General features: G+C 56.9%; 3 protein-coding genes across 9 annotated transcripts; 2 read left to right on the top strand and 1 right to left on the bottom strand.

Moving 5' to 3' along the window:
• Window positions 1–1,594: 1,594 nt before the first annotated feature.
• On the top strand, window positions 1,595–12,685 carry NLRX1 (NLR family member X1). 2 transcript variants are annotated; one of them, XM_036090803.2, is made up of 10 exons: window positions 1,595–2,204; window positions 3,358–3,485; window positions 4,029–4,098; window positions 4,540–4,628; window positions 5,200–5,819; window positions 6,214–7,035; window positions 9,480–10,075; window positions 10,311–10,397; window positions 11,122–11,373; window positions 11,814–12,685. In XM_036090803.2, the coding sequence occupies exons 2-10, from the start codon at window positions 3,416–3,418 to the stop codon at window positions 12,133–12,135; spliced, it is 2,928 nt and encodes a 975-aa protein (XP_035946696.2). In that variant the 5' UTR covers window positions 1,595–2,204; window positions 3,358–3,415; the 3' UTR covers window positions 12,136–12,685. The 2 variants fall into 2 exon arrangements, with proteins under 2 accessions (XP_035946696.2, XP_035946698.2); XM_036090805.2 differs by lacking the exons at window positions 4,029–4,098; window positions 4,540–4,628.
• A 133-nt stretch (window positions 12,686–12,818) lies between these two features.
• On the top strand, window positions 12,819–17,188 carry NHERF4 (NHERF family PDZ scaffold protein 4). The gene is made up of 11 exons (XM_036090807.2): window positions 12,819–13,199; window positions 13,565–13,601; window positions 13,752–13,825; window positions 14,137–14,348; window positions 14,633–14,822; window positions 14,922–15,058; window positions 15,312–15,516; window positions 15,717–15,913; window positions 16,040–16,267; window positions 16,411–16,611; window positions 16,842–17,188. The coding sequence occupies exons 1-11, from the start codon at window positions 13,184–13,186 to the stop codon at window positions 16,869–16,871; spliced, it is 1,527 nt and encodes a 508-aa protein (XP_035946700.1). The 5' UTR covers window positions 12,819–13,183; the 3' UTR covers window positions 16,872–17,188.
• Window positions 17,189–18,467: 1,279 nt separating this feature from the next.
• On the bottom strand, window positions 18,468–22,540 carry DRC12 (dynein regulatory complex subunit 12 homolog). 6 transcript variants are annotated; one of them, XM_036090752.2, is made up of 6 exons: window positions 22,496–22,540; window positions 22,082–22,183; window positions 21,615–21,680; window positions 20,483–20,609; window positions 18,970–19,100; window positions 18,468–18,671 (listed from the first exon to the last, which is right to left on the bottom strand). In XM_036090752.2, exons 2-6 carry the CDS (start codon window positions 22,169–22,171, stop codon window positions 18,543–18,545), a joined length of 543 nt encoding a protein of 180 aa, XP_035946645.1. In that variant the 5' UTR covers window positions 22,172–22,183; window positions 22,496–22,540; the 3' UTR covers window positions 18,468–18,542. The 6 variants fall into 6 exon arrangements, with proteins under 6 accessions (XP_035946645.1, XP_077915316.1, XP_077915317.1 ...); XM_078059190.1 differs by having other exon boundaries at window positions 21,615–21,685; window positions 22,102–22,183; XM_078059191.1 differs by having other exon boundaries at window positions 20,483–20,575; window positions 22,102–22,183.
• Between the last annotated feature and the right edge of the window lie 1,846 nt (window positions 22,541–24,386).

The raw sequence follows: 24,386 nt of genomic DNA, 5'->3' as shown, positions 1-24,386 counted from the left end.
AATGCCCTTCCCTTCCCAGACTTATTTTTTTTTTAAGATTTTATTTTTTTAATTAAAAAAAAGATTTTATGTATTTATTTGTCAGAGAGAGAGAGAGAGCACAAGCAGGGGGAGCAGCAGAGGGAGAGGGAGAAGCAGACTCCCTGCTGAGCAGGGAGCCCGATGCGGGGCTCGATCCCAGACCCTGGGATCATGACCTGAGCCGAAGGCAGACACTTAACTGACTGAGCCACCCAGGTGCCCCTAAAGATTTTATTTATTTATTATTTGAGAGAGAGAGAGGGAGATTGAGAGTGGGGGAGGGGCAGGCAGAGAAGCAGATTCCCCAAGGAGCAGGGAGCCCATCGCAGGACTCAATCCCAGTACTGGGATCGTGACCTGAGCTGAAGGTAGACGCTTACTGGAATGATCCACCCAGGTGCCCCCTTCCCAGACTTGTTTAAGATCCAATTCAATGTCACCTCCTCTGCCAGAGTCAGTAACTTCCTCTCCCAACCTTTCCAAAGGCTTCCATCAGCCTCTGAAGGACCATCATTCGGGCTACCTGGAGGGAAGCCATGGTCTGGTCCCTGCCTGCCTTGTTCTGCTTGCTCAGTATGAACTCAGTGAATGAACACGCATTCAAGTATAAATGAAAGATCAACTCTATCTTCAGTCTGGATGGAGAGTAGAGATCACAAAGCCCTCTTCCCAGCCCTGCCCCGAGGTGCCTCTCTATGGCTTTCCCATTGCACACCTCTGTTCAGTGCACATTGCACACCTATATTTGTATGTGGGGTGCGCCCTGGCTGTGGGCGGTGGGTGGCTCTTCCATGGGTGACGTGAGCCCTGGGTGTGCCCTGTGTGGAAGCAGGGGGATGAGGGTGAGGACTTTGGGGAGCAGGAAGCCCCAGGGCTAGGCCAGGACTGGATGCTAGACAAGAAGAGCAGGTTGGGTGGGAGCTATCTCTCAGCCCTCATTCTTGCTCCTTTCTTGGTCAGAGTGACCAGAAGCCACACACAGAGGTCTGGGGTCTGAAGAGCGCCAGGTGCAGAGGGAGGACCCAACAAGGCCTTGGCTCAGATCTCTGCCAGGAGGTAGGCTGAGCAGGTGAAGAGGCCCAGTGGGAAGAATGCCCTGGGGACGGGTAGGTGCCTCAGGAGCGGCCGAGGGGCGAGGTAGGAAGACCCAGGCCCGGGACTTCTGGTTCCCGCCCTGCCCCTTCCTCATTAGGTCATCCCGCGCAAGTCAGGTCACCCCGGGGCGTCGCAGCTCCTCGGTCTGCACAATAGACCCAACAGCGAGGCCCGCCCGGGAGGGGAGGTAACCGGCTGGCCCTGGCGCGTGGTCACCTGCAGAGGGCGCTCGGCGCGGCGGGGCCCGCCCGGATGCCGCGGCCACCGAGGGCCGGCGCGACTCGGGGGAGGGGCGGTGGGGGGGGGGGGACGGTCCGGGAAGTCCCCGCCCTGGGCCCGCTCGCCGCGGATCCCGGCTCCGGTCGCCGTCCCCTTCCTCCGCGGGTCGCCAGCGCCCGGGCCGTCCTCCCCGCTGCCAGGGGGGCCGGGCTCCGCGCAGGCGGGCGGGGCGGGACGCGCCGAGCCGGGGCCTCTGGGAGGGAGCGAGAGACGCCGGCAGCCGCGGGTGAAGGCCCAACCGGCTCCGTCGCCGCTCGCCCCCGACCGGGCCGCTGTTCGGGGCGCGCGTCCTGCGCGGAGTTCGTCCCCGGACCCGGAGGACCGAGCGGGTGCGCTGAGCGGTGGGCATGCCGGCCGCCAACCCCCTTGGGCTCCGAAGCCAACGGGAACGGGGAGAGCTGTTTGGGACCCAGTTTGTGTGTGTGTGTGTGTGTCGGGGGGGGCGGGGAGCTCTGGACCCGTGGGAGCACAGCCCCTGCACCCTTCCTGCGGCGCCCCCTCCTTTCCTCTCTGGCCCGCAGAGCTGGGGTGGTGTTTGGAAATTGCCCTCACCATCGCCCCACCGGCTCCGCGGGTCCCATCTTGAGGCCGTGGCCCTGGAGCCGGTTTGATCCCACTGAACTGGTTTTCCTGAGCTTCCTCAGCTTCCCAGGGCCCTCTCTTCACCCTTCTCCAGCCCCTGGGACCTCTGCTCTGAGCCCCAGCCCCTCCACTGGTTGACCCTGCTGGCGGGTGGGCTCAGGGCAGCCGGTCTTCCAGAGCCCGTCCTGCCCTTAAGGAGCCACGTGCCAAATAGCAGCGCGCTCCAGGTAAGGGGCATCAGGAGAGACTTCCCGGGAGAGGGGGCCTTTGAGCAGGGTCTTAAAAGATTGTGTAGCATTCCGATAGGGGAGTAAGGCCATTCCAAGCCCAAGAAAGTGTATGAACAGAGTCAGGGAAGTGTGGGCACGAATTTGGGGAGCCTGGCAAATGAGGTACAGGTTGGGGGCAAGCTCCAAAAAATAGCTTGTGTGGGCGGTCAGGGGTTTTGGACCCTACAGGTAACCTAGGATTTTAGGGAGGTGATTGGTGGCTGGGATGAGGGATTGGAATGGGGTGGGGTGAGACTGAACGCATTGGCCGGGAAGGAGAAGGAGGGTCCCCCAGAAGTCCACAGAGGGTCTGAGGTAGCACAGGAGGGGCATAGGGACCATGCAATAGGACCAGGCTGGCAAAGCACTGGGAGAAGGAGTCAGTAGGACTGTTGCAGCTGTGTGATGGAGGGGAGAAGGTCTGAAGACCAGGAGGTCAGGTTCCTAGTCTAAATGTGGGATTGGGAAGATAGGCAGTAAAGGAACTAAAAGGGGAGGGGGTAAGGAGTGTATGGGTGAAGCTGAAAGCACAGGCAGGATAGCCATATGGAGATGTCAAGTAGGAAGTTCATTCTTTCGTTTATTTATTATTTATGCCAACCTCAAAGGCAGCTGACATAAAAGTCGCAGAGAAGATAAGATGATAAAATCATTAAAACTCAGCTAACAGGACCTGATAGCTGGGGAAAAAAAACACAGAGGAGAGTGGATAATTGTTCCTTGAAAATGTAGGTTCAGAAAAGCCACTGAAAATGAACACAGGACTCATCTGAGCTTGCTGGCAGCCAAGCAAAAAAAGGACACCTAAATAAAGCAGCAGTGCACTAGGGCTGGGACTCAGGAGAAAGGCAGCCATGAAGGCTCAGGGGGAGAGGGGGAGGGGGTGGGAGATAAAATGGCATCTGTCAAGTGGGGGATATAGGAGAAAGAGTCAATCCGAAGGCCAGCCAGGCCAGGGCGTTGGCACTGCTGACATTTAAGGAAGGGCTGTTGCTCCCCGAGGAGGAAGGCCTTTCTGTAGCCTGCACAGGGAGGTAGGGGTGGGAAGGGGTGTGTGTGTGTGTGTGAGTGTGTGTGTGTGTGTGGTCCCTTCACACAAGTCTTCTTGCAGGGGAACAGGATAGAAGGTGGTGTGCTAAGTGTCCTGGGCTCTCACCTTCTTCCCTACCATGAGGTGGGGCCGCCATTTGCCCAGGGCCTCTTGGGGCTCTGGTCTGGGAGGAGCGCTCAGGTCAGCAGGTGAGCTGGAAGCAGGGGTTTCTGTCTCTACCTCTCCTCTTCAGAGTCCAGATGGTGTCTCCAAGAGAGCAGGGATCCAGACACCAGGTGTTCTAGCTCTGGCTCTGTGATTCATGTGCTGTTGGCCTTGGCAAGTCACCTCACCTCGCTGAGGTTCCCTTTTTCCCATCCTAAACTAAGGAAGTCAAGCTAGATGATCTTCGAGGGTCCCTGTAGCTACACGAAGTCTAGGATCACTTGTCTGATCTCGTTTTGCATTCGACAAATATTTATTGTGTGCTATGTGCCAGACCTTGTGCTAAGTTCTAAGTATGTAATTATAAACAAAAACAGATGTGGTCCCTGCTCTCATGGAGGGGGGTGGGGCAGAAATGAATGTTAATCAAATAATCACACAATGAGATATAAAACCGCATAGTAGCTGCCACAAAGGAGCAGTACGTGATGCGATGAGAACAAATGCCGGGGGATTTGATATAGACGCGAAGTCTGTGTGTTGGTGGGGTCTGGATGTTATTTCTTTCTTCACCGTTCTCTCTGTAGATGAACGAATTCCCTTCCTGATCCACTGGAGTTGGCCCCTTAAAGGGAAGCTTCCCATTGGGCTCCCTAGGTGAGGCCTCGGGGTCATGCCTTAGAACACATCTGGGCACAGCAGAGTAACCTGGGAAGGGTCAGGACTTGGAGAGGGCTTGACCCGCTCCCCCCCCCGGGGTGACATTGGTTTTCTGGGAATGATAAGGGCAGAGTCAGCTACCAGGCCTCAGACAAAGTTGGTTTACTTTATCTACAGGACAAGTGACGAGGGCAGCCAGAGGGGGAGGATCTGTGGGGGAAGTGGGTGGAGGCTGGCAGTGGCCAGCCTGAGTTCCAGGGGGTGAGATCTCAGTCCCTGGGAAGGGTGTGAGAGTCAGACAAGGCTCTCGACTTGGGTGTCCGGGGTCAGGCCTAGATCTCAGGGAGCTAGAAGTCCAGCAATTCAGACAGGCCTGGGCTCTGAGCCTGTCCAGAGGCTGAGCCCAGGAGCAAAGCCCCAGCTCATCCTTGCTCTCAGGGCCTTTGTACGTCACCGTGGAAGCTCAGCGGGCAGTGGTCCTCCATCAGGAAGCCATGGAAAGTTGTTCCAGGGCATCTCTGCATCGGGTAAAGGGACTGACGGCTCAGTCGGCCTGAGGGGAGGGGCTGGCTGGGATCCCAGTGGTGGGGGAGTGGGAGGTGGGGAGTTGGGTCTGGAGGGAGAAGCAGGCAGGAAGAAGGAGGCGTAGAGGATCCACTGCCATCATCCATCAGTGGGCAAACCCTACCCCCGTCGCCCATTGTCCACCTGTCCACATCTCCCTTCCTGCAACACGTGTGCAGTGCACACTCACCGCACTTACCATATGCAAAGCACTGGGAGGGATACATCATCCCTTCCCTCAGCAAACTGGGTCTAACAGTCAAGTGGAGATGGCGCACAGACAACCACAAAACCATTCAACCCAGTTTTGGCGGCACTTGTCTCATGGCTTGCCCCTTTCCGCCGTGGGGGTTCCAAACTTTCTGGACAGTCTGTTGTCTGAGAGAGTCCTGTATACATATCACCGTCCTGGGTGCTGTGTCCTGGTGCTGCATCTTGCTCTGTGGCCTGACCCTACCACCGCCCTGGCCAGCCCTAAGCTCCTGCATCTTGCAGCCCCTTTCCTTGACCCATTCCCCTTGCCTTCCCATCCAGAAGCTGTCCAGGGCCACCGCCGGAATCTGGCCGAGTGGTTCAGCCGGTTGCCCAGAGAAGAGCGCCAGTTCGGCCCGACCTTTGCACTGGACACGGTCCACGTAGACCCTGTGATCCGCGAGAGCACCCCGGATGAGCTGCTTCACCCATCGGCGCAGCTGGCCCTGGAGCACCAGCCCCCCCTGGCCGGGCTCCCCCCACTGGCCCTGTCTCAGCTCTTCGACCCAGATGCCTGTGGGCGCCGGGTGCAGACAGTGGTGCTGTACGGGACGGTGGGCACGGGGAAGAGCACGCTGGTGCGCAAGATGGTCCTGGACTGGTGTTACGGGCGGTTGCCGGCCTTCGAGCTGCTCATCCCCTTCTCCTGCGAGGACCTGTCCTCCCTGGGTTCTGCCCCAGCCTCCTTGTGCCAGCTCGTGGCTCAGCGCTACACGTCCCTGAAGGAGATCCTGCCTCTGATGGCTGCTGCTGGGTCCCGCCTGCTCTTTGTGCTCCACGGCTTGGAGCGGCTCAACCTCGACTTCCGGTTAGCGGGAACAGGGCTTTGCAGTGACCCCGAGGAGCCAGGGGCACCAGCTGCCATCATTGTCAACCTGCTGCGCAAGTACATGCTGCCCGAGGTGAGCGGCCTCCCGCCCCGCCCCGCCGCTGCTGCCCCTAACTCGTCCCCTAAGGATGCTGGTGTCCCCAGCCCACGTGTTTATTGGGGTGGGAGCACCGGCTCTCCGCTATTCAGACCTGCCCCTCCACGTCCCGGCTGTGTGCCTTTGAGCAAGTCCCTCACTTCCCCAAGCTCTGTTTCCTTCTCTGCTGGAGCTAGCCCGATCAAATGAGATCCTGCCCAGGAAGCACCTGGAGCAGGGCCCTGGGTCGCAGCGGGGGCTCGGGCATAGTTAGAATTATGGTGCTCATCCTCATCCTCATCCTCGGACGCTCGGTCTTCAGGGGCCCTCTGGGGAGTGAGGCAATCAGGACGCGAAGGTCCTTCTTAACCCTCAACCATGCGCTCCCCAGGCCAGCATTCTGGTGACTACCCGGCCCTCTGCCATCGGCCGAATCCCCAGCAAGTACGTGGGCCGCTATGGTGAGATCTGTGGCTTTTCTGATACCAACCTGCAGAAGCTCTATTTCCAGCTCCGCCTCAACCAGCCGGACTGCGGGAACGGGGCCGGGGGTGCGGGTGTCTCGGCCACGCCAGCTCAGCGCGACAGCCTGGTGCAGATGCTCTCCCGCAACCTGGAGGGGCACCACCAGATCGCTGCCGCCTGCTTCCTGCCCTCCTACTGCTGGCTTGTGTGTGCCACCTTGCACTTCCTGCATGCCCCCACGCTGCCCGGGCAGACCCTCACGAGCATTTACACCAGCTTCCTGCGGCTCAACTTCAGTGGGGAGATGCTGGACAGCACTGACCCCTCCAAGTTGTCCCTCATGGCCTATGCAGCCCGAACCGTGGGCAAGTTGGCCTACGAGGGGGTGTCCTCCCGCAAGACCTACTTCTCCGAAGAGGACGTCCGCGGCTGCCTGGAAGCTGGCCTCAAGACGGAAGAAGAGTTCCAGCTGCTGCATGTTTTCCGCCGGGATGCCCTGCGGTTTTTCCTGGCCCCGTGCGTGGAACCAGGGCACCGGGACACCTTTGTGTTCACTGTGCCTGCCATGCAGGAGTACCTGGCCGCCCTCTACATCGTGCTGGGTTTGCGTAAGACGACCCTGCAGCGGGTGGGCAAGGAGGTGGCCGAGCTCGTGGGCCGAGTCGGGGAGGACGTCAGTGTGGTCCTGGGCATCGTGGCCAAGCTTCTGCCCCTGCGAGCCCTGCCTCTGCTCTTCAACCTGCTCAAGGTAACAGCCCCAGCACCCCAGGCTCTCAGCGCCCACAGGCTGTGCAAGGCTTGAAGACCGGGAGGAGGATGGAAGGGCACAGGGCCTTTAATCACTGTCCTGTGACCCTAATGACGATTGTAGTTTTGCATCTCCTCGTCTTTGGTGGCGGGAGGCGGGAGTCGCTACAGTCTGTCCTCTGCTTTGCGGGCCCGGAAACTCGACTGTATCTGTTCCCCCAGAGGTGGTTAGACTCTGGGAATGATGACTCATCCTAACGACATCACCAGAGACAAGTTTATAAAGCAGATGCCGTTTTATTCATTTATACCAGGAGGATAAGTGGCATTGGTAATTGACTTAGGATAGTGCAGGCCTGCTCCAGAATTCCAGTTACAGGCCTGAGGACTGTGTTATGAGCAGGGCGGATGTGCTAGGTTTTTGAGGGGAGGAAGGATCCACCCTCTGGTGATGTCTACCAGGTGCCTCGTAAATGAAATATTATTATGATTCCTTTTTAGATAAAGTAACTGAGGCTCACAGGGGCTAAGTAATTCACCCAAGGTCACTCATATAGTGGAATAGCTGGGATCTGAGTCCAGGTTTTGTGATTCCGAACCCTGTGCTCTCTTGCCAAACTTTACTGATGTATTATGAATATTTCTCTTAAGCTTCGGTGCCTTGCTAGGTAACCCTGGTCCTCTCTAGGAATGTTCTGGTAACTCGTCTTGAGGAGGCAGAGCCCTGGTCAGTGCTGGCAAAATTTTAACAGGTTTTCCTTTGTGTAGGCAGCAAAGCATAGGGGTTAGGAACAGGGATTCAGTAATCCAGCTCCGTGGGTTCAAATCCAGGCGCTGCCACTTACTAGCTGTGTGATCTTGGACGAATTACTTAACCTGTCTGTGCCTCCAAGTCCTTATCTGTTAAATGAGGATAATACAATCTCTATCATGGGCCTAACATGAGGATTAAATGTATTCATTCTCAGGACCTGGCACGTAGTAAGTTCTATTTAAATGTTTGTTAAACATGAAAAACAGGCTCAGGCAGCCTGCCCCTTGTCCCATCATTGCCTCAGACAGGGGGGTAATGGCCATTGCTGAGGCCAGCCCACCTCTTTGAGGATGGGCTTGCCTGCTCTGGATTACAGTGAGAGGCTGTGGTCTCCTGACAGGGTTCACCCTATGGTTAGCACCACAACTCTGAGCCCCCTGGGAGGGAGGCTTGCCTAGCAGAGGACCAGTCCCATCTGTTTTTTCAGCCTGTTGACTCAGCTTCCCTGGGTGACATTTCTTCCTCTTGGTCACCAGGTGACTGTTGAGGGAGAAGCACTTGAAACTCCATGGCAGGAACCTCACCTATAAAAAAGTGAAAAAACCAAAACCAGTCATTAGGGAAACTGCCACAAAATAGCGTCGTAACTCCTTGCCAGAGGTCTGGGGTCCTTCTTGCCTTTCGGCCCCAACACGAGGCTGGGTGCCGATGTCCCAGATCTGCCCAAACATTAATTTCTCCAGCAAATATTTGAGCATGTGCTGTGTACCAGGCACTGTGTTAGATTCTGAGGAAGGAAAAATGAACAGAACCCCGGTTTCTGCCCTCTCTGGTCCTCCAGTAAGAACACAAACAGGTCCCCATAACCATGTAATTTAAAGTTGTGGTAAGTGCCTAGAAAGTGAAGTTCCAGGTGCTGTGAAAGTATATAAGTGGGGGAGCTGGTTTGGGGGGGGTGGGTCGGGAAAACCTCTCTGCAGGAAGGACATTTAATCTGATCCCTGAAGGATCAGCCAGGAGAAGAACTGGGGAGGGGGGCAGCACCCCAGGAAGAGAGTACAGCTTTGAAGGAAGAGAACTGTGGTACTCTCAAAAAAAAAGAAATCCTAATAATGAGAAAAGCCAAAAGCACAGAAGCAGAGTGTGTGAGTATGAGAGGTCTGTAGATGGAGGCCGCCTGGCTGGCAGGGACCAGATCCTGCAGGGCCTCGAAGGAAGGCCCTTCGAGGCCCTGCAGGATCTGGTCCCTGCCAGCCACGCAGTGGCTGTCATCGTTGCTGGGATGACCCTGGTGTTGTGGAGGACGGGGATGTCTTCGCAGCCCCTAGCCTGGTACCAAACAAAATGCACAGCAGATGCTTATTCCTTCCCACCACTGGGCTTGCAAATGTAAGGGGTGTTTGGGAAAAAGAATTTCCTAAGGGCCCGTGTGTATGGCACAAGTGTCGAGAGGTGAGTCTGGAAAGGTCAAATTGGGGCCAAATCATGACCCATTTTCTATTCCACATGGGCAATGGGGAGCCATGGCAGGTGCTGCAGCGGGGGGGGGGGGAGTAGTATGATCAAAGGGCGCTGCGGGTTTGGGATGGATGGGGAGGCCGGAGCGGGCAGGGAGAGTGCGCCTTCGGCTGAGCTTCAGAGGCTGAGCGGCACGTGTGAGGCTGCAGCTCCTTCTCTGCGCGCTCTCCCAGGTGGTGCCGCGAGTGTTTGGGCGCATGGTGGGGAAGAGCCGCGAGGCGGTGGCCCAGGCCATGGTGCTGGAGATGTTCCGAGAGGAGGATTACTACAACGACGACGTCCTGGACCAGATGGGTGCCAGTATCCTGGGCGTGGAGGGTCCGCGGCGGCACCCGGACGAGCCTCCCGAGGATGAGGTCTTTGAGCTCTTCCCCATGTTCATGGGGGGGCTCCTCTCTGCGCACAACCGGGCCATGCTGGCTCAGCTAGGCCACCCCATCAAGACCCTGGATGCCCTGGAGAACGCCCAGGCCATCAAGAAGAAGCTGGGCAAGCTGGGCCGGCAGGTGCTGCCCCCATCCGAGCTCTTTGACCACCTCTTCTTCCACTACGAGTTCCAGAATCAGCGCTTCTCCGCCGAGGTGCTCAGCTCCCTGCGCCAGCTCAACCTGGCGGGTGTGCGCATGACGCCCCTCAAGTGCACGGTGGTGGCGGCCGTCCTGGGCAGCGGAAGGCATGCCCTGGACGAGGTGAACTTGGCCTCATGTCAGCTGGACCCTGCTGGGCTGCACACCCTCATGCCTGTCTTCCTGCGTGCCCGGAAGCTGGGGTGAGGACCCGTCTTCAGGCAACGGGCCTGAAGACTGGAAAGGGTTGGGGGTGAAGGGGCGGGAAGAGAAGGTGCTAGGGAGACCAAAGGTGGGGAGGAAGGAGCAGGGGGTGGGATGAAGTCTGGTGTGTGTGGAGGTGATGAGCAATGGGAGGGAGGGCACGGTGGGTGGACAGGCTCCATGCTGAGCTCCTGCCTTGCTTTTCCCCTTCCCTCCGGCCACCTGCTATTCCAGCTTGCAACTCAACAGCCTGGGCCCCGAAGCCTGCGGTGTCCTCCGGGACCTGCTCCTGCATGACCAGTGCCAGATGACCACCCTGCGGTGAGTGTTTCGGTCGGGGGGCCTGGAGGGAGGTTCTGGCCATCCTGGTGGCAGGCTGAAGTCAAGGGTGAGCTCACACCTGGCGCTGGCCCACCTGTACTCTGGTAAAGGGGGTGGAGCCTAGACCCCGGCCTGCCCCCTCTCCCCAGGTCCAGTACAAGCAGCAGGGTAAAGGAACGATGCTGCCAGGAATAGGTGCTCAGAAAGCCTCTCAAGCGGCTAAAACCAGCGTGTGGGGGTGGGGGGGTAGGGGGGATGATCCCCAGGCCGGTTGCCTGGTAACAGTGCCACGGATGCCCTCCCAGGATGTTCCCTGTGGCCTCGCAAGGATGACCCTAATGCTGGGCACTCAGTAGATGCTTCCAAAGTGCTGACCGATTTACTAGGAGCCCAGAAGCCTGGTTGGAGGAAGGGGAGGTGAATGAGGAGGGGGAGGGCCCCAGGGCAGGGGCATCTGGGGGGGGAGGTAAGAAAAGGAGGAAGAGGAGAAATAGTAACGATGAAGAGAGGGGAGTCAAGGGAGGAGGAGAAGCCGGCTCCCACCCCGCTCTCCCTCCGCTGCCGTGCACACCGCACCCCTGCTTCTTCCTTCTCTTCTCCTGGCCCACATTTCTTTACGGGCTCGCCTTCACCCCAGGCTGTGTGTCCTTTGGGTCCGGGTCCTGACGCCTACTGCAGGGGCACTGCCATCGTCCCCATAACCTCGGGGTGTTTGTGGCTGTAGGCTCTCCAACAACCCGCTGACACCGGCTGGTGTGGCCCTGCTGGTGGAGGGCCTGGTGGGGAACAGCTCGCTGACGCATCTGTCCCTGCTGCACACGGGCCTCGGGGACGAGGGCCTGCAGCTGCTGGCTGCCCAGCTGGACCGTAATCAACAGCTACAGGAGCTGAACGTGGCCTACAACGGTGCTGGTGACACGGCGGCCCTGGCCCTGGCCCAGGCTGCCCGGGACCACCCTTCCCTGGAGCTGCTGCAGTAAGTCTGGCCCCTGGGCCCACCGCCCCACCCTGGCCAGAAGCTGTTCCCAGCCCTCCGGCTCTCCCTCCCTGTCTCCACCACTTTTTTCCTGCCGTAGGGCCTGTCCTCTCTCCCTGCCTTCTCGAGGATCTTCGTGGACCGGCTTCCGAATCAACCCACCCCTCTGTGATTGGCCCTTACCCTGCCCGGGTCCCCTACTGCCATTTCTCTTAGGGTCCTGGTGGCCCCGTTCTTACTGTCCCTGGTCCTGCTGAATTCAGGTGTCATCCCTGCCTCCTGTTGACCACCACCCTCCGTCTCTGGCTCACTGCAGACACTTGCCCCATCACTTCTGTAGCCAGGGGATGAGTTATGAGAATTCCGCTCTCCGTCCAGCACCCTCTGCCCTCTATCTCAGAGCTCTGCTGAGTGGCCTCTTCTCTTCTCTCTCCTCCTAGCCTCTACTTCAATGAGCTGAGCTCAGAGGGCCGCCAGGCCCTGCGGGACTTGGGCGGCACTGCTAAAGGGGGCGCTCGGGTCGTGGTGTCGCTGACAGAGGGGACAGTGGTGTCCGAGTACTGGTCGGTGATCCTTAGTGAAGTCCAGCGGAACCTCAACAGCTGGGATCGGGGCCGCGTCCGGCGTCACCTTGACCTTCTGCTTCGTGATCTGGAAGACAGCCGAGGGGCCACCCTTAACCCCTGGCGCAAGGCCCAGCTGCTGCGAGTGGAGGGTGAGGTCAGGGCCCTCCTGGAGCAGCTGGGAGGCCCGGGAAGCTGAAGCAGGGGCGGCAGTCACCTAGCTGTGTGACCCCTGGCCCCATGATCCTTCCCTCTGTGGCCTCCTGGTTTGCACTACTGCTTCCAGAAAGATCCCTCTGGGGCTGCAGGTAAAGGGATGGGTTCTCAGGTGTCCCATGTCCACCCATGGCTCCCAAGTCTGGAATTTCCAGGGTCATGAAACAGGCCTCCTCTCCGTTCTGCGAGGAAGACTGAGAAAGACTCCTTCAGGTGGCATTTTGGTGGCCACTTGCCCTGCCGCGCAGCCAACCTGGCCTCTCTCCTCTCGGGAGCTTCTGATTGTGCCACCAGGGGGCGCACTTCTGAAGTCGCCTTTGCCAAAGGTGCGCCCTCCAGCTGTGTCCGCGGGCCTGCCCCTTCTGCCTTGCTGCTCTTCAGAGGACCCTGAGGATGCCCGCAGCCACTTTCCTCTCACTTCGGTGCCTTCCCCTCCCCTCCCCGTCCCCTTCCTCACCACCGTACCTGTGCTCGGTGGCTCTGAGGGCCACGTGCACTGCCGTGCTTCCATTAAAAGCTATGTCTTCACCTACTGTGGCCTCCTCCTTGCCTGGTGCTTTCAAGAAAGGGTACTGTTTTTGGTCATTCTGGTAAACTATTGACCACTTTCTGTTGCAGGTGGTTCTCGGGCACTAGGTTCAGAGGCAGTGAGGGCCGAGGTGAGGGGGGGCATGAATAAGATCCTGGGGGTGGGCGGAGGCCATGCTGGGCCGTAGGACTCCTATCACCTTTTCCAACATACTTATCCCAGGCTCGGAATTACAGTCACCAGCAGGCGATCTGCCTTTGTCTGCCCAGAGCAGAAGCCCAGACAGCAGCGGAGTCTCCGGAGGAAGTCCGGGGCCCAGGAATGGGGGCAGGAGGAACACGCAGACTTCCCCGGAGGAGAAGACTGTCCTCCCGTTAACCATTACCCCGCAGCTTCTAAGGCAGTGTCTTTAAGGAGGCGGGACGTGGCGGGCTAGGTGGGAGGGTCAGCTGGTTTTGATGAACCTTGTCCCTACCCTGAGCACCGGGTCGCTGGTCCAACTATGGAGGCAGCTACAGGTAGGAGGCCAGGAGAAACCCTCCAGTGGGGGCTTTAGGGCAGTGAGAGGGCAGGGTGGGAGGCGGAGGCTTTGGGGACCAGGGTGTACTTGTTGTTGAGGCTTGGAGCCCTGAGGCAAAGAGACCCAAGTTAGGAGAGAAGAGGTGAGTGGATAGGTCTGTCTTCCTGGTCCACGCCCTGTCCTGATATGCTCAGATTTCTGTGCCAGGGACTAGGAGGAGAAGGGAAGGTCCTTTTGGAGCAGAATGGAGGGGCAAACCCTGAGAGTGGGGGTTCTCCTAAGTCCTTTTAGTTAATGACATGGAAGAGGAGTTGGGGTAGGGAGAGAATGCACCCCTCCACCCCTCCTCCCTTCTTTACATAGCAGATCTTCAGGACACAGCCTCGTTAACGTTAACTCGGTAAGTGCCGCGCTGGGAAGGGTTGGGGCAAGAGGCGGAGGGAATCCAAGGTGGGGAGGCTCTTCAGCTGCCATTAGCATCTCAAGGAGAGGCTGGGACCAGAGTCCAGATGTCAGCTTGCTCCTACCTGCATCCCTCGCCTCCTTGCAGGAAGTTTGAGTTTAATCCAAAGTGGGGCATTGATAATCCTGTCCTCTCTCTGGCTGAAGACTACGACCCCTCTGGTAACCCCCTGGCCCTGGGCAACCGTTCCCTTTCCCCAGAGATACCACAGCTCCTCAGGGCCTCCCATCTCCTTGGTAACCACTCCACTCTGCCTCCCTCTGATAATAGCCTTGGTGGGGAGTAACTACGTGGAGGTAGGAGGGGGTTGGCTGTTTTCTTTTGTCCGAGCCACTCTGCCCAACACCTAACTGGGTAGAAGCCTGCCCGGTGCCCTATCACCCGGGCAGGGTCGTCGGCCAGGCCAAGGTGACTTGTATGTGGGCCTTGTCCCCTCCCCTCCCCCTCTTCTGTTGCCCACCTCCCCTTCTAGATCTCTGGAGCCTGCAGCGGCCTCGTTTCTGTCTGCTGAGCAAAGAGGAAGGCAGGAGTTTTGGCTTCCACCTGCAGCAGGAGCTGGGCAGGGCTGGGCCTGTGGTGTGCAGGGTGGAGCCTGGCACCTCCGCCCAGCACCAGGGTCTTCGGGAAGGGGACCGGATCCTGGGGGTGAATGACCACGTCGTGGAATGTGAAGACTATGCTGTGGTGAGGTTGGGCTGGGGGCCTCCCTGTGGAATAGAAGGACGTTCCATAGCACCTCAGGGAGAGAGAAGCCAGTCGGTCACCTCCCTGGATATACGGGGGCAGCACCCAAGCCTCAGCCTCCCCCACCTCCCAGGATCTAGGGCTGTCCAGGTGGGAATGGTTGGGTGAAGGCGTCCCGAAGGAGCCATTCACCCTGGCTCCCGGCGTGAAAAATGGAGGTTCCAGGGCCTGGGAGTCGGCAGGAGGAGCTGGCCCCGACCTCATCCCCCACGCCCTCTGGTCAGGTGGTGCGCCGCATCCGGGCGAGCGGTCCTCGGGTGCTGCTGACGGTCTTGGCGCGGCACGTGCATGACGTGGCTCAAGCTCAGCAGGGCAACAGTGCCCACCTCTGTCCTCCTCTTGGCCCGCGGGTCCGGCCCCGACTATGCCACGTAGTGAAAGATGACAGTGGCTTTGGCTTCAGTGTCACCTACAGTGAGCTTAGAGGCCGGGGCGGGGCGGGGGGGCAGGAGGGGGATCTCCGCCCTGTTCTGGGCAGCCAGCGGACCGAAACTTGCTTTTTTTGGCTTCCAGGCCATCAGGGTCCTTTCTGGCTGGTGCTGAGTCCCGGAGGAGCAGCGGAGCGGGCAGGGGTGCCCCCGGGGGCCCGGCTGCTAGAAGTGAACGGGGTCAGCGTGGAGAACTTCACTTACAGCCAACTCAGCAGAAAGGTATGGCTGTAAGTTTTCCTGTTCATCCTCACCCACCGGGGCCCCGGGGCCTTGCCTCAGGCAGCCGATTCCTCCCCCACGCACCTCATCTCCAAAGTTGACCTTGTACCTCCGGCCATCCTGCCCTTTACAGTTGGTCCTAGGCTCTGCTCTCCCCCACCCTTGCTGCCTCCTTTCTGGGGCCGTGAGGAGGGCCTGCCCCTGCCTTCCCTACCCAGGTGCTCGATGCTGATGCCCCGCTGGGTCCCCACAGCTTTGGCAGAGTGGAGAGCAAGTGACCCTGCTGGTAGCGGGGCCAGAGGTGGAGGAACAGTGTCGCCAGCTGGGAATGCCCCTGGCTGCGCCCCTGGCAGAGGGCTGGGCGCTGCCCACCAGGCCCCGCTGTCTGCACCTAAAGAAAGGGCCCCAGGGCTTTGGGTTCCTGCTTCGTGAGGAGAAAGGTCTTGATGGTCGCCCTGGTGAGTGGGAGCCCCAGAGATGGGTCGGGAAGGTGTGTCTTGGGGGCGGGCACACATGGGGTGCACAGAAGACCCCAGCCCTGAGCCTCCTCCTCTTCCTCCGGCGTCCCCCCACGCTCAGTCCCTACGCATGCCCACGGTGGCCTGGGCTGATGCTGGAGTTAGTTGCGGGAGGAGCGATGAGGATATTTATGTCCCAGGACAGTTCCTGTGGGAGGTGGACCCAGGACTACCGGCTGAGAAAGCCGGGATGCAGGCCGGGGACCGGCTGGTGGCTGTGGCTGAGGAAAGTGTGGAGGGACTGGGCCATGAGGAGACGGTGTCCAGGATCCGGGCGCAGGGCTCCTGTGTCTCCCTCACTGTTGTCGACCCTAAAGCTGACCGCTTCTTCAGCATGGTGCGAGTGAGGGGCGGGGGGGGGGGGTGGGGGGGGGTGGGGTGGGGGGCTGGAGTGCGGGCAGGGATGGAGCAGGGCTCAGGTGGAGGAAGAAGCTACAGGTCCGTTCTGCCCACCTCCTTCCAGGTTCGCTTGTCCCCACTTCTCTTCTTGGAGAGCACGGAGGCTCCTGCCTCTCCCCGGGAAACCTGCTCGGCCTCTCTGGTTGAAACCAAGGACCTACCACATGACGGGACAGCCATGCCTCCTGCCCCGGGCGGCTCCCACCAGTGCTCCCTGTACCCTGGGCCTGGTGGTGCCTATGGTTTCCGACTTAGCTGTGTGGCCAATGAGCCTCGCATCTTCATCTCCCAGGTGACTTATGCCCCACAGACCTTGGATCTTTCCAACCGTTCGCCTCCTGATGAGCCTTCGTCTGCTTCCCGCCCAAGGTCTTAGAACGTCCAGCAACTTTTCCATGGTATCCCATGTTCTGTCACCCCTCTCTTCGCCACCAGGTGACCCTAGGAGGCTCAGCGGCCCGGGCAGGGCTGCAAATGGGAGATGTGATTCTGGAGGTGAACGGGTATCCCATGGGTGGAGAGAATGACCTGGAAAAGCTTCAGCAGCTGGCCGAGGCTGAGCCACCCCTCCACCTGAAGCTGGCAGCGAGGTCTTCCCCGGGCTCAGAAGCCTGCAACCCCCCCAGGTTTGGAGAGGTGAGGAAGAAGAGACAGATGGGCCATCAGCAGCCAGAGAAGGATAGGGGGAGTCAGCGAGGAGGGCTACAGGGTGAAGCGGTGTGGGGCATGCGGACTGGGACGCTAGGCCGTGGTAGGTGGGGACAGAGGGACCCATGGAACTAGCTGCCATTCCTGGGCATTGCGGTGCAAGTGGGGGCCGGGAAAAGGAACTCTTATCGTCCTTGAATGACCTTCTCTCTTCTCAGGACTGGGCTCCAGCGTCAGAGCTGCTGTAGTCCTCTCCTACCTGCACAGATCTGCCCAGTGGCCTTCCTGTCTTCACTCTCCTGCTTGCAATGGTAGGAGCTGAGAAGCTCTCTTTAAGCCAGAAGGGACAGCTCTAGGATTCTGGACACCTCCAATCACAGGATTGCCCAGGGTCTCCCTCCCTCCCAGAAGAAGGTGTGGCCAGAGGCCTTAGGCAGGCCCACTGGGGGGGGGGGGTTGTCCTCTGGTTCCAGAGGGAGTCCTATGGGAGCTTTGGGAGTTGTGTTCCCATGGATGAGTGGTGTGATTTTGTGATTTATAATAAATTATACTCTTTCCTGGCACAGAGCTCCTAAAACCCTTGGAATTTCCTAAGTAGTGAGAGTGATAAAGATGTCTTCTTTTATTCATAACAAGCCCCTTTCAACCACACCTAACTTTGTTAAGGAAGTGACTTTTGGAAAGCACCTAAGGATGGGGGACTGGTAGCCAGGGGATCCAACCATGTGATTAGCGGGTTGGAACTTTCAGCCCCACGCCGGACCTCCTGGGAGGGGAGAAGTGCTGGAGGTTGAATCACTCACCAACGACCAACGGTGTCATTGGTCATGGCTCCGTAGTGAAGCCTCCATGAAAAACCAAAAGGATGAAGTTCCGAGAGCTTCCCGGTTGCTCATTGCGTGGAGGTGCTGGGAGGGTGGTGCCCCCGAAGAGAGCATGGAGCTTCCGAGCTCGTGCCTTGCCCGCGGCATACTTGCCACCTGGCTCCTCTTGAGTCGTGTCCTTCATAACAAACTGGTAAACTAGCGAGTAAACAGTCTCTCTGAGTTCCGTGAGTCACTCTAGCAAATGATGGAACCCGAGGAGGGGGTCGTGGGAACCTTTGTTTTTCGGCCAGTGGGTCAGAAGCACAGGTGACAAGCTGGACTTGACACTGGCGCTTGAAGTGGGGACAGTCTCGTGGGACTGAGCCCGTGGCCTGTGGGATTGGATGCTCTCTTCACATCAGTAGTGCCAGAATTGAGTTAAATTGTAAGATCCCCAGCTGGTGTCCACAGAGCTGTTAGAGAATTGCTTGGTGGGGGAACCCCTCCACACATACACACACACACACACACACACACACACACACACACACACGTGACTGGAAGTGAAGTAGTACTGGGAGTGTTGTCATAAAATAGAGGAGGAACACAGCGTTTTCCCTTTATAGGTGGGCTGTGGGGCTGGCTAGGATTGTTCCAGATGGAACTTGCCCTAGGCATGACTCCTGGACTCTCACATATATTGCAAGAATTTGGAGACCAGTTACACCTTCCCTCTGTAAGCACCTTAGGATTGTGGGGGCTGGTGCCTGGTCACTATTGGTCTATTATAGAAATGGCCTTGCCCCCCACACATCAGGCTGCCTCTGTTGGTGGGGGGAAGGGGGACAGGAGATGGTGATTTGAAGGGACCAGAAGGGCCCCAGACTCAAGGCATGGGGCCCAGTTTCTCTAAGAGAGGAGTTGAGAGTTTGTCAAATTTCTCTCCTCTCCTTCGGTCTTCAGGGTAATGGGTCAGCCCAGAACCAATGTGCCCCCAAAAGGAGACACTCATATCTGCCAAAAAGCCACAGACCACAGTTCTGTTGAGTTCTACATCAAGATAGCTTTATTGCTGGAGCCTCCGAGGGCCCCAGACACTAGTGGCTTACAGCTTCAGAGATCCAGGGGGTTGAGTCCAAACTGGTGGAGCTGCTCCTTGTACTTGGCGTGAAGTCTCAGCACAGCCCCGTCCCACTGAGGCTTGACAGCTCTCAGCTTGGCCAAGAGTCGGTCCAGGCTGCCCTGCAGACACCAAGGTTCAGGCCCCAGGAAGGGAGAGGGTAGAATGAGGGGTGCCCCGGGCTGGTCTGTAAGCTTTCCTCGCCAGTGACGTCTTCAAGTTCTTACTCTTAGTAAGTAGGCATGGTTGTAGACCCCTGGCTGTCTGCCCTCAAGACAGAGCAGGGTTCCCTGTGGGGATGCTGCTTCTCCTTCCCCCTGGTCTGTCATTGATGACAATGACAGCATGGACTAGTTGGGGTCTGGGGGATGGGGGAGTGCCAGGTACCGGGGTGGTTGGGCTTCCAACAGTGCGGCTTACATGTAAGATTTCCTCATACTTGGCCTCCATGTCTGCCACGTGGGCCTGAAGCTGAGCCAGAGTCTGGTCCCGCTCTCCGAGGGCCTGCTCAGCCTCTTGCCGTGCAGCCTCGGCCTCCCTCTGGCACATCTCTGCAGGGCAAGGCGGAAGGATGAAGGGGACTGCACAGTGATGCTCTACCTGTAAACAGAGTCTCCAAAGGCACCTAAAAAGCAGAACTTGAATGGGATCATTCCAGACTCCCCCCAGGATCATCAGTTTCCCCACAGCCCGTATGAGGAGCTGACATACAGCGTTAAGGTACAGCCAGAGGGCAGTGGACTGGGGACAGGGATGTGGGTCCAAAGTCTGCTTGTCACTTACTCCCTGTGTAACCTCGGACATGCCGCTCTCTGAGACTCAGTTTCTTCATCTTTAAAGACAGACTGATACAAACCCTATAGGCTTACCGTGAGTTAAATGTGAGAATGTATGGGAAAATACCTAGTATTTACAGGAGGTGTTCCATAAATGCTGATTGAGTTTAAATTTGAGATAAGGCAAGGATTAGGAAAGGAATTCAGGGTCTGCCTGGCAGATAAGCAATTCTTGGGTATCTGTAGCTAAACTGAGGCTATTTTAGGGACGCCTGGCTGACTTAGTTGGTAGAGCCTGAGACCCTTGATCTCAGGTTCATGAATTCGAGCCCCACGTCGGGCGTGGCACCTAGTAAAAAAAAAAAAAAAGAAAGAAAGAAACTGAGGCTATTTTAGGTTAAGAAAACTTTGAGACTGGGCGCCTGGGTGGCTCAGTTGGTTGGGCAACTGCATTTGGCTCGGGTCATGATCCCGGAGTCCTGGAATCGAGTCCCACATCGGGCTCCCGGCTCGACGGGGAGCCTGCTTCTCCCTCTGACCCTCTCCCCTCTCATGCTGTTTCTCTCTCTCTCTCTCTCTCAAATAAATAAATAAGTAAAATCTTAAAAAAAAAAAAAGAAAACTTTGAGACCACAATTGTGAAAGATCTTATGTCCCATGCTAAGATAGTTCAACTCTATTCCTTAACCAAGAGAGAAAGGAAAAACTTCCTGTTCTTTACATTTTTGCTTATCTGCAAGGGTCATTCCTTTATTTAGCAATAATTATGTAGGACTTGGCATGCACTTGGCATTGAAGATAGGAAAGTAAGTAAGTCACATACCTTTCCTTAGTTTCATTGTAAAAATCAGCTAGGAGGGAATATATTTCGCTCGTGACAGACATGGCAGGGGTGGGGAGAAAGATCTGGATTTGGAGAGACCATCGAGAGAGGGAGATGGGGTGAGAGACTCAGGTCTGCTTTAGTTACAACGTAGAGATTTTTGCCATCTTGAACCCTCTGCTCCAATCCTCCATGGTGGGACAGTCAGTGGGGAAAATGGTCCAAGAGCCTAGACTGCAGTCTTCTAGAGAAGGACCATCTTCAGTCGACCCCTGCAGGCTGGACCTTGTCAGTTCACTGGAGAGAAAGGGCTTAGGGGGGTGGGGAAGCCTACCCAGCTGTTCCCGAAGGCCCGTCACTTCTTCCTCCAGCTTCCTGCTGTGGATCTCCATTTCCTTCTGCAGGGCCCGGCACTGACGACTCATCTCTGTGGTGGGGGCAGAGGGTGGCCAGGGACCCGGGTGTGGATGGAGTAGTGGAGAAATGAAGGGAAGTTGTGGGTGGGGAAGGGCCTGCTTGGCCCAATGGGACAGGAGCATAGAGACCTTCTCAGTTCTCGAAATTCCGAGAAGCTGACAGAGCCTGAACACCTGGGGAAGAGCTGGGAAACCACACCCCTTCCCCCGTTCCAGCTCAGGACCTGGATTCTAGCTCTTCTCCTCACTCATTCCCAAGGCACAAATGAGACAAAAGCCATGTAATTTTTTGTAATCCACATAGCTGGAGGTAATCCAAAAAGCACATGGCATCGGGCATCCTGGAAGGTTCCTGCCCGGGATCCAAGAGACCTTCCTTGGGTTCCTTTAGGCCCCTGCCTGATTCATGCTGAGCCAGGAAGGTTGGGGCTAGGCAGGGCAGATGGAAGTCCTCCTCGGTTCCCTTCCTTGCATCCTCTGGCCCTCTTGATTGTCCTCTTCCAGGCCCCTGTCTCCTGCCCACATGCCTGACCAACCACACACCTGCATAGATGGCCTTCCTCTCACTTCGGGCCTCCTCCAACTCAGCCTCCAGCACTTGCAGCCTCTGCCTCAGCTGCTCTTCAGAAGCTTTGGCCCGGCGGGCCTCATCCCTCCGAAGAGCTGTGAAAAGTCCCAGAGCAGTCCTCACAACTGGCTGGGGATCCCACTGAATCAGGCCCCGTGGGCTTGATAGACTCTGCCCACCTCTGGGAACCTGGTGGCAGATCCCCAGCCTCTCATTCTCTCTCTGGGTTGGCTGGTTGGTTGGATGGTTTTTCCCCTAGAATCCCATGAGCTCTTCATTGCTAGGAAGGAAAGGCTCCATGTTCTGCTTATAAAAAATAGCTATCCTCACCCACCCTCACTGCCCACCCCTTCCTTTCTCCACCGGGGGATGGAGGACAGGTCAGCTCAGCCTCCTGCCACAGCTCCAACTGTCCAAGCCTCCAGGATGCAAAAGGCCGCATTGCCCCACCTCTGTTGTCCCAGAGCTTCCACCCTTCTTACCCAAGTGGTCTTGGAGCAGCTCCTTCTCCAGCACTGTCCGCCTGTGCGCGGACTTGGCCTCCACATCTGCCCTGGCAAGTTGGCAAAGCCTCAGCTTGTCATGATCTCAGCCTTCCTCACGTCTCCCCATCCTCAGCCCACACCCTGGACTTTCTTCCTGCAGTTCCGAGGGCCTCTAAATGAGGGATCTCTGATGGCAATCTACCGAGTTCACCCCTGCGTCCCGGCTGCCCAGCACAGAGTAGGTACACGGAATATGGGTGATGAATATATTAAGGAAGGCACAGAGCCAGAAGGGCATCACGGAGTGGGTGCATGCTGATTTCCCCAATTTCCCAGCTCCATGGGACCTGGGGGAGGGAGGTGGGTCATGAAAGCTCCATCTCGTCATGCAGAGGGCTGCATTCTCTCTGGAGCACCTCTACTTGGTCTCCAGGCCAGAGCATGGAGAAGGAGGAGGCACTCACCTCCAGCCGCCCTGACTCACCAGCACCCGCATTCTGTTTCTTCTTCTGTGCCCCAGTTTTCTTCCCTTTTTCTTTGGTCTTGGGTGGCATCTCCTTGCTGTCCTGGGGAGAGAGAGGACTCATATTTACGCCCTGGGCACGGGGCTCCTTTCCTGACCCCTAGGTTGAACCAGGAGTCCCAGGAGAGTTAGAGTTCTAGTCTCCAAGTCTGTCTCTTCTACTTTCCAGAAGCTTCCATTCTTGGTCTCCTTGGAACCTTAGGCAAGGCTGGGGTGTGGGGAGGGTGGAGCTGTTTCTTTCTACCAGTCAGGTTCTATGGGCAGAAATCATTCCTCTCAATCCTCTTTTGGAGAAAATATATCTCAGTACTTGTCCCTTCCCTCTTCCCATCATCCTTACCCTGCCTCTTCCTACCTGTGGGATCCTCTCTGGCCTCTGTTGTGTCTCCCTGTGGGGAGGACCCACTAATGGGGAGGGGCAGAGAAAAGGCCCAACCAGCTGGGAGCCCGAGGAGGAGCCTGAGTTCTGGGAGCCAATCCAGGGTGACAAATTTCCTTCGAGGGCAGAACTGGGAACTGCACGGTTGGGTTTCTGGAGACCGAATGTTGCCCAGGTAACTGGGAAACATGGAGCTCACAGACAGGTGGAATGTGCCAAGTACAAAGCTTAAAATAGCAAGGTCCTGGAGGGTCACTTCTCTCCTTATCCCTAAATCCTAAATGTAGTTTGAGGAGAAAGGGCTTCAGAGCCGGTTAGTTATGCTTCATTTCCATGTAGCAGTGCCTGAAGTTTGGAGACTTACAAATTACAGATTTACACATCTGATACGATGCTGTGGTGCTGATACAGAGGAAAAGCGCTGACAGGAGCCGTTTTAGGCGATTTACATCCCTAGGGCTCATGAGCGAGCACATGACATTATTAGGCTTTGGAAAGGCACTCTATAGTGTATGAGGGAAAGAAGTGCAGGAGAAGGTAGCCGAGAGAGTTTCTCACTTCAGAGAAAGGAGACACAGAGGAGAGGTAGACCCAAGGACTCCAGGGTGCTGACATAGAGGGAGGCAAATGTAGAAGAAAGGATATTGGTTAGAGACAAGAGCCCTGAGTTCTAGTCCCCCCTCCGGTTATGCAACCTTGGGCAAGCCATTTAATTTTGCGCAACCTCAGTTTCCTGGTCTTTAAGTCTTTGACTCTGTAAATCCTGAAAGGCCTGGATTTTCACTGGGTATTCACAGGGCTATCTTCCCTTGTGGGGACTTAATTTATTGCCTCTCTTCCCCTATTCCCTAATGTGGCTGATTTTCAGCCTGGTGCCGAGAAACTACTTTGCTAGGCTCCCCTCAGCATTGAGTTGGTCAGAGCTCCCTCTAGTGGACTTGCTTGACCTCGGGAGTCTCCTTAATTTTTCTACTTAAAATCTTGGGCCTTGTCGGGGGGTGCCTCCCTCTTGGGGATACTTCCTACCATCTTGAGGGGGTCATGAGTGGTTGGAAAAACAAATTTGGGGAAGGGAGTATGATGGGTGGACTTGTCCTTGTCCCCACCCTTCTTCCAGCCCTGTGCCATTCTGGAGACTTGTCATCGGTCTGCCACCTGGATCTCTGGGCACCATACTGGCTAGAATGAAAACAGCAAAAACGTCAGGGATTTTCCTCTTGTGGATCAAGGAACCTGCAGACTCTTTAGATGTTTCTCTCTATCTCTGTCCCCCTCAACACTTTTGGCCAATCGCCTGTCGTCAGGAGCAGATCTGAAGAAATAGCTTTGAGATCTGGGATTTAAAAATCCTTCCTCTGGGGAGTGGACAGATTCAGGTGGGGGCTGATTCATGTTTATTTGTCACCTTCGTGGCTGCAGGGTACTTCTCTGACCCTTCAGACATTTTACAGAGTAAAGAGAAGAACCAGGCTTGCCTTTTCCGGGGCTTATAGTTCCTGTACCCCAGGGTCTGATAACTTCGTGCACGACTCCCAAATCTGGAGAATACTTTTCTTCTCATGTTGAAGTTTGTGTTTCCTTCATTCTCCCTCCAGAACTCTTTGCCCCTGCATAGGAATGCAGTAGACATTCCTGCCGCAGTCCTTCTCCTCATCTAGAAGCCTGTTTGGGGTCATTTTCCAGGGAATGATTAGTTTCTGCGTTACGCTGATGCATGGGATGACATTTTGAGGACATGGCTTACTGAATACAAACAACATATCATGCTTCAGGAAAGCATTTACTTTTCAAATATGTTCAGTCAACCGACTTTCAGGTGCAGAATGAGGATGTGGTTTGGGTGAAGGTGAAATGGAATAAGAAAAGT

The sequence above is a fragment of the Halichoerus grypus genome, chromosome 11 (assembly GCF_964656455.1).
Source record: "Halichoerus grypus chromosome 11, mHalGry1.hap1.1, whole genome shotgun sequence".
NCBI lineage: Eukaryota > Metazoa > Chordata > Mammalia > Carnivora > Phocidae > Halichoerus > Halichoerus grypus.
This window is presented reverse-complemented; position numbering and strand designations above follow the sequence as displayed.

Coding starts and splice junctions, on each gene's coding strand:
- NLRX1 (XM_036090803.2), top strand. CDS start 3,416: ATGAGGTGGGGCCGCCATTTGCCCAGGGCCTCTTGGGGCTCTGGTCTG. Junction 4,629..5,199: donor CCAGGGCATCTCTGCATCGG/GTAAAGGGACTG, acceptor CTTCCCATCCAG/AAGCTGTCCAGGGCCACCGC. Junction 7,036..9,479: donor TGCTCTTCAACCTGCTCAAG/GTAACAGCCCCA, acceptor GCGCTCTCCCAG/GTGGTGCCGCGAGTGTTTGG.
- NHERF4 (XM_036090807.2), top strand. Junction 13,602..13,751: donor GCCTCGTTAACGTTAACTCG/GTAAGTGCCGCG, acceptor GCCTCCTTGCAG/GAAGTTTGAGTTTAATCCAA. Junction 14,349..14,632: donor AATGTGAAGACTATGCTGTG/GTGAGGTTGGGC, acceptor CCCTCTGGTCAG/GTGGTGCGCCGCATCCGGGC.
- DRC12 (XM_036090752.2), bottom strand. CDS start 22,171: ATGCCACCCAAGACCAAAGAAAAAGGGAAGAAAACTGGGGCACAGAAG. Junction 20,610..21,614: donor GCTGCTCCAAGACCACTTGG/GTAAGAAGGGTG, acceptor CTCCATCCACAC/CCGGGTCCCTGGCCACCCTC. Junction 19,101..20,482: donor GGGCCTTCGGGAACAGCTGG/GTAGGCTTCCCC, acceptor CTTGCCCTGCAG/AGATGTGCCAGAGGGAGGCC.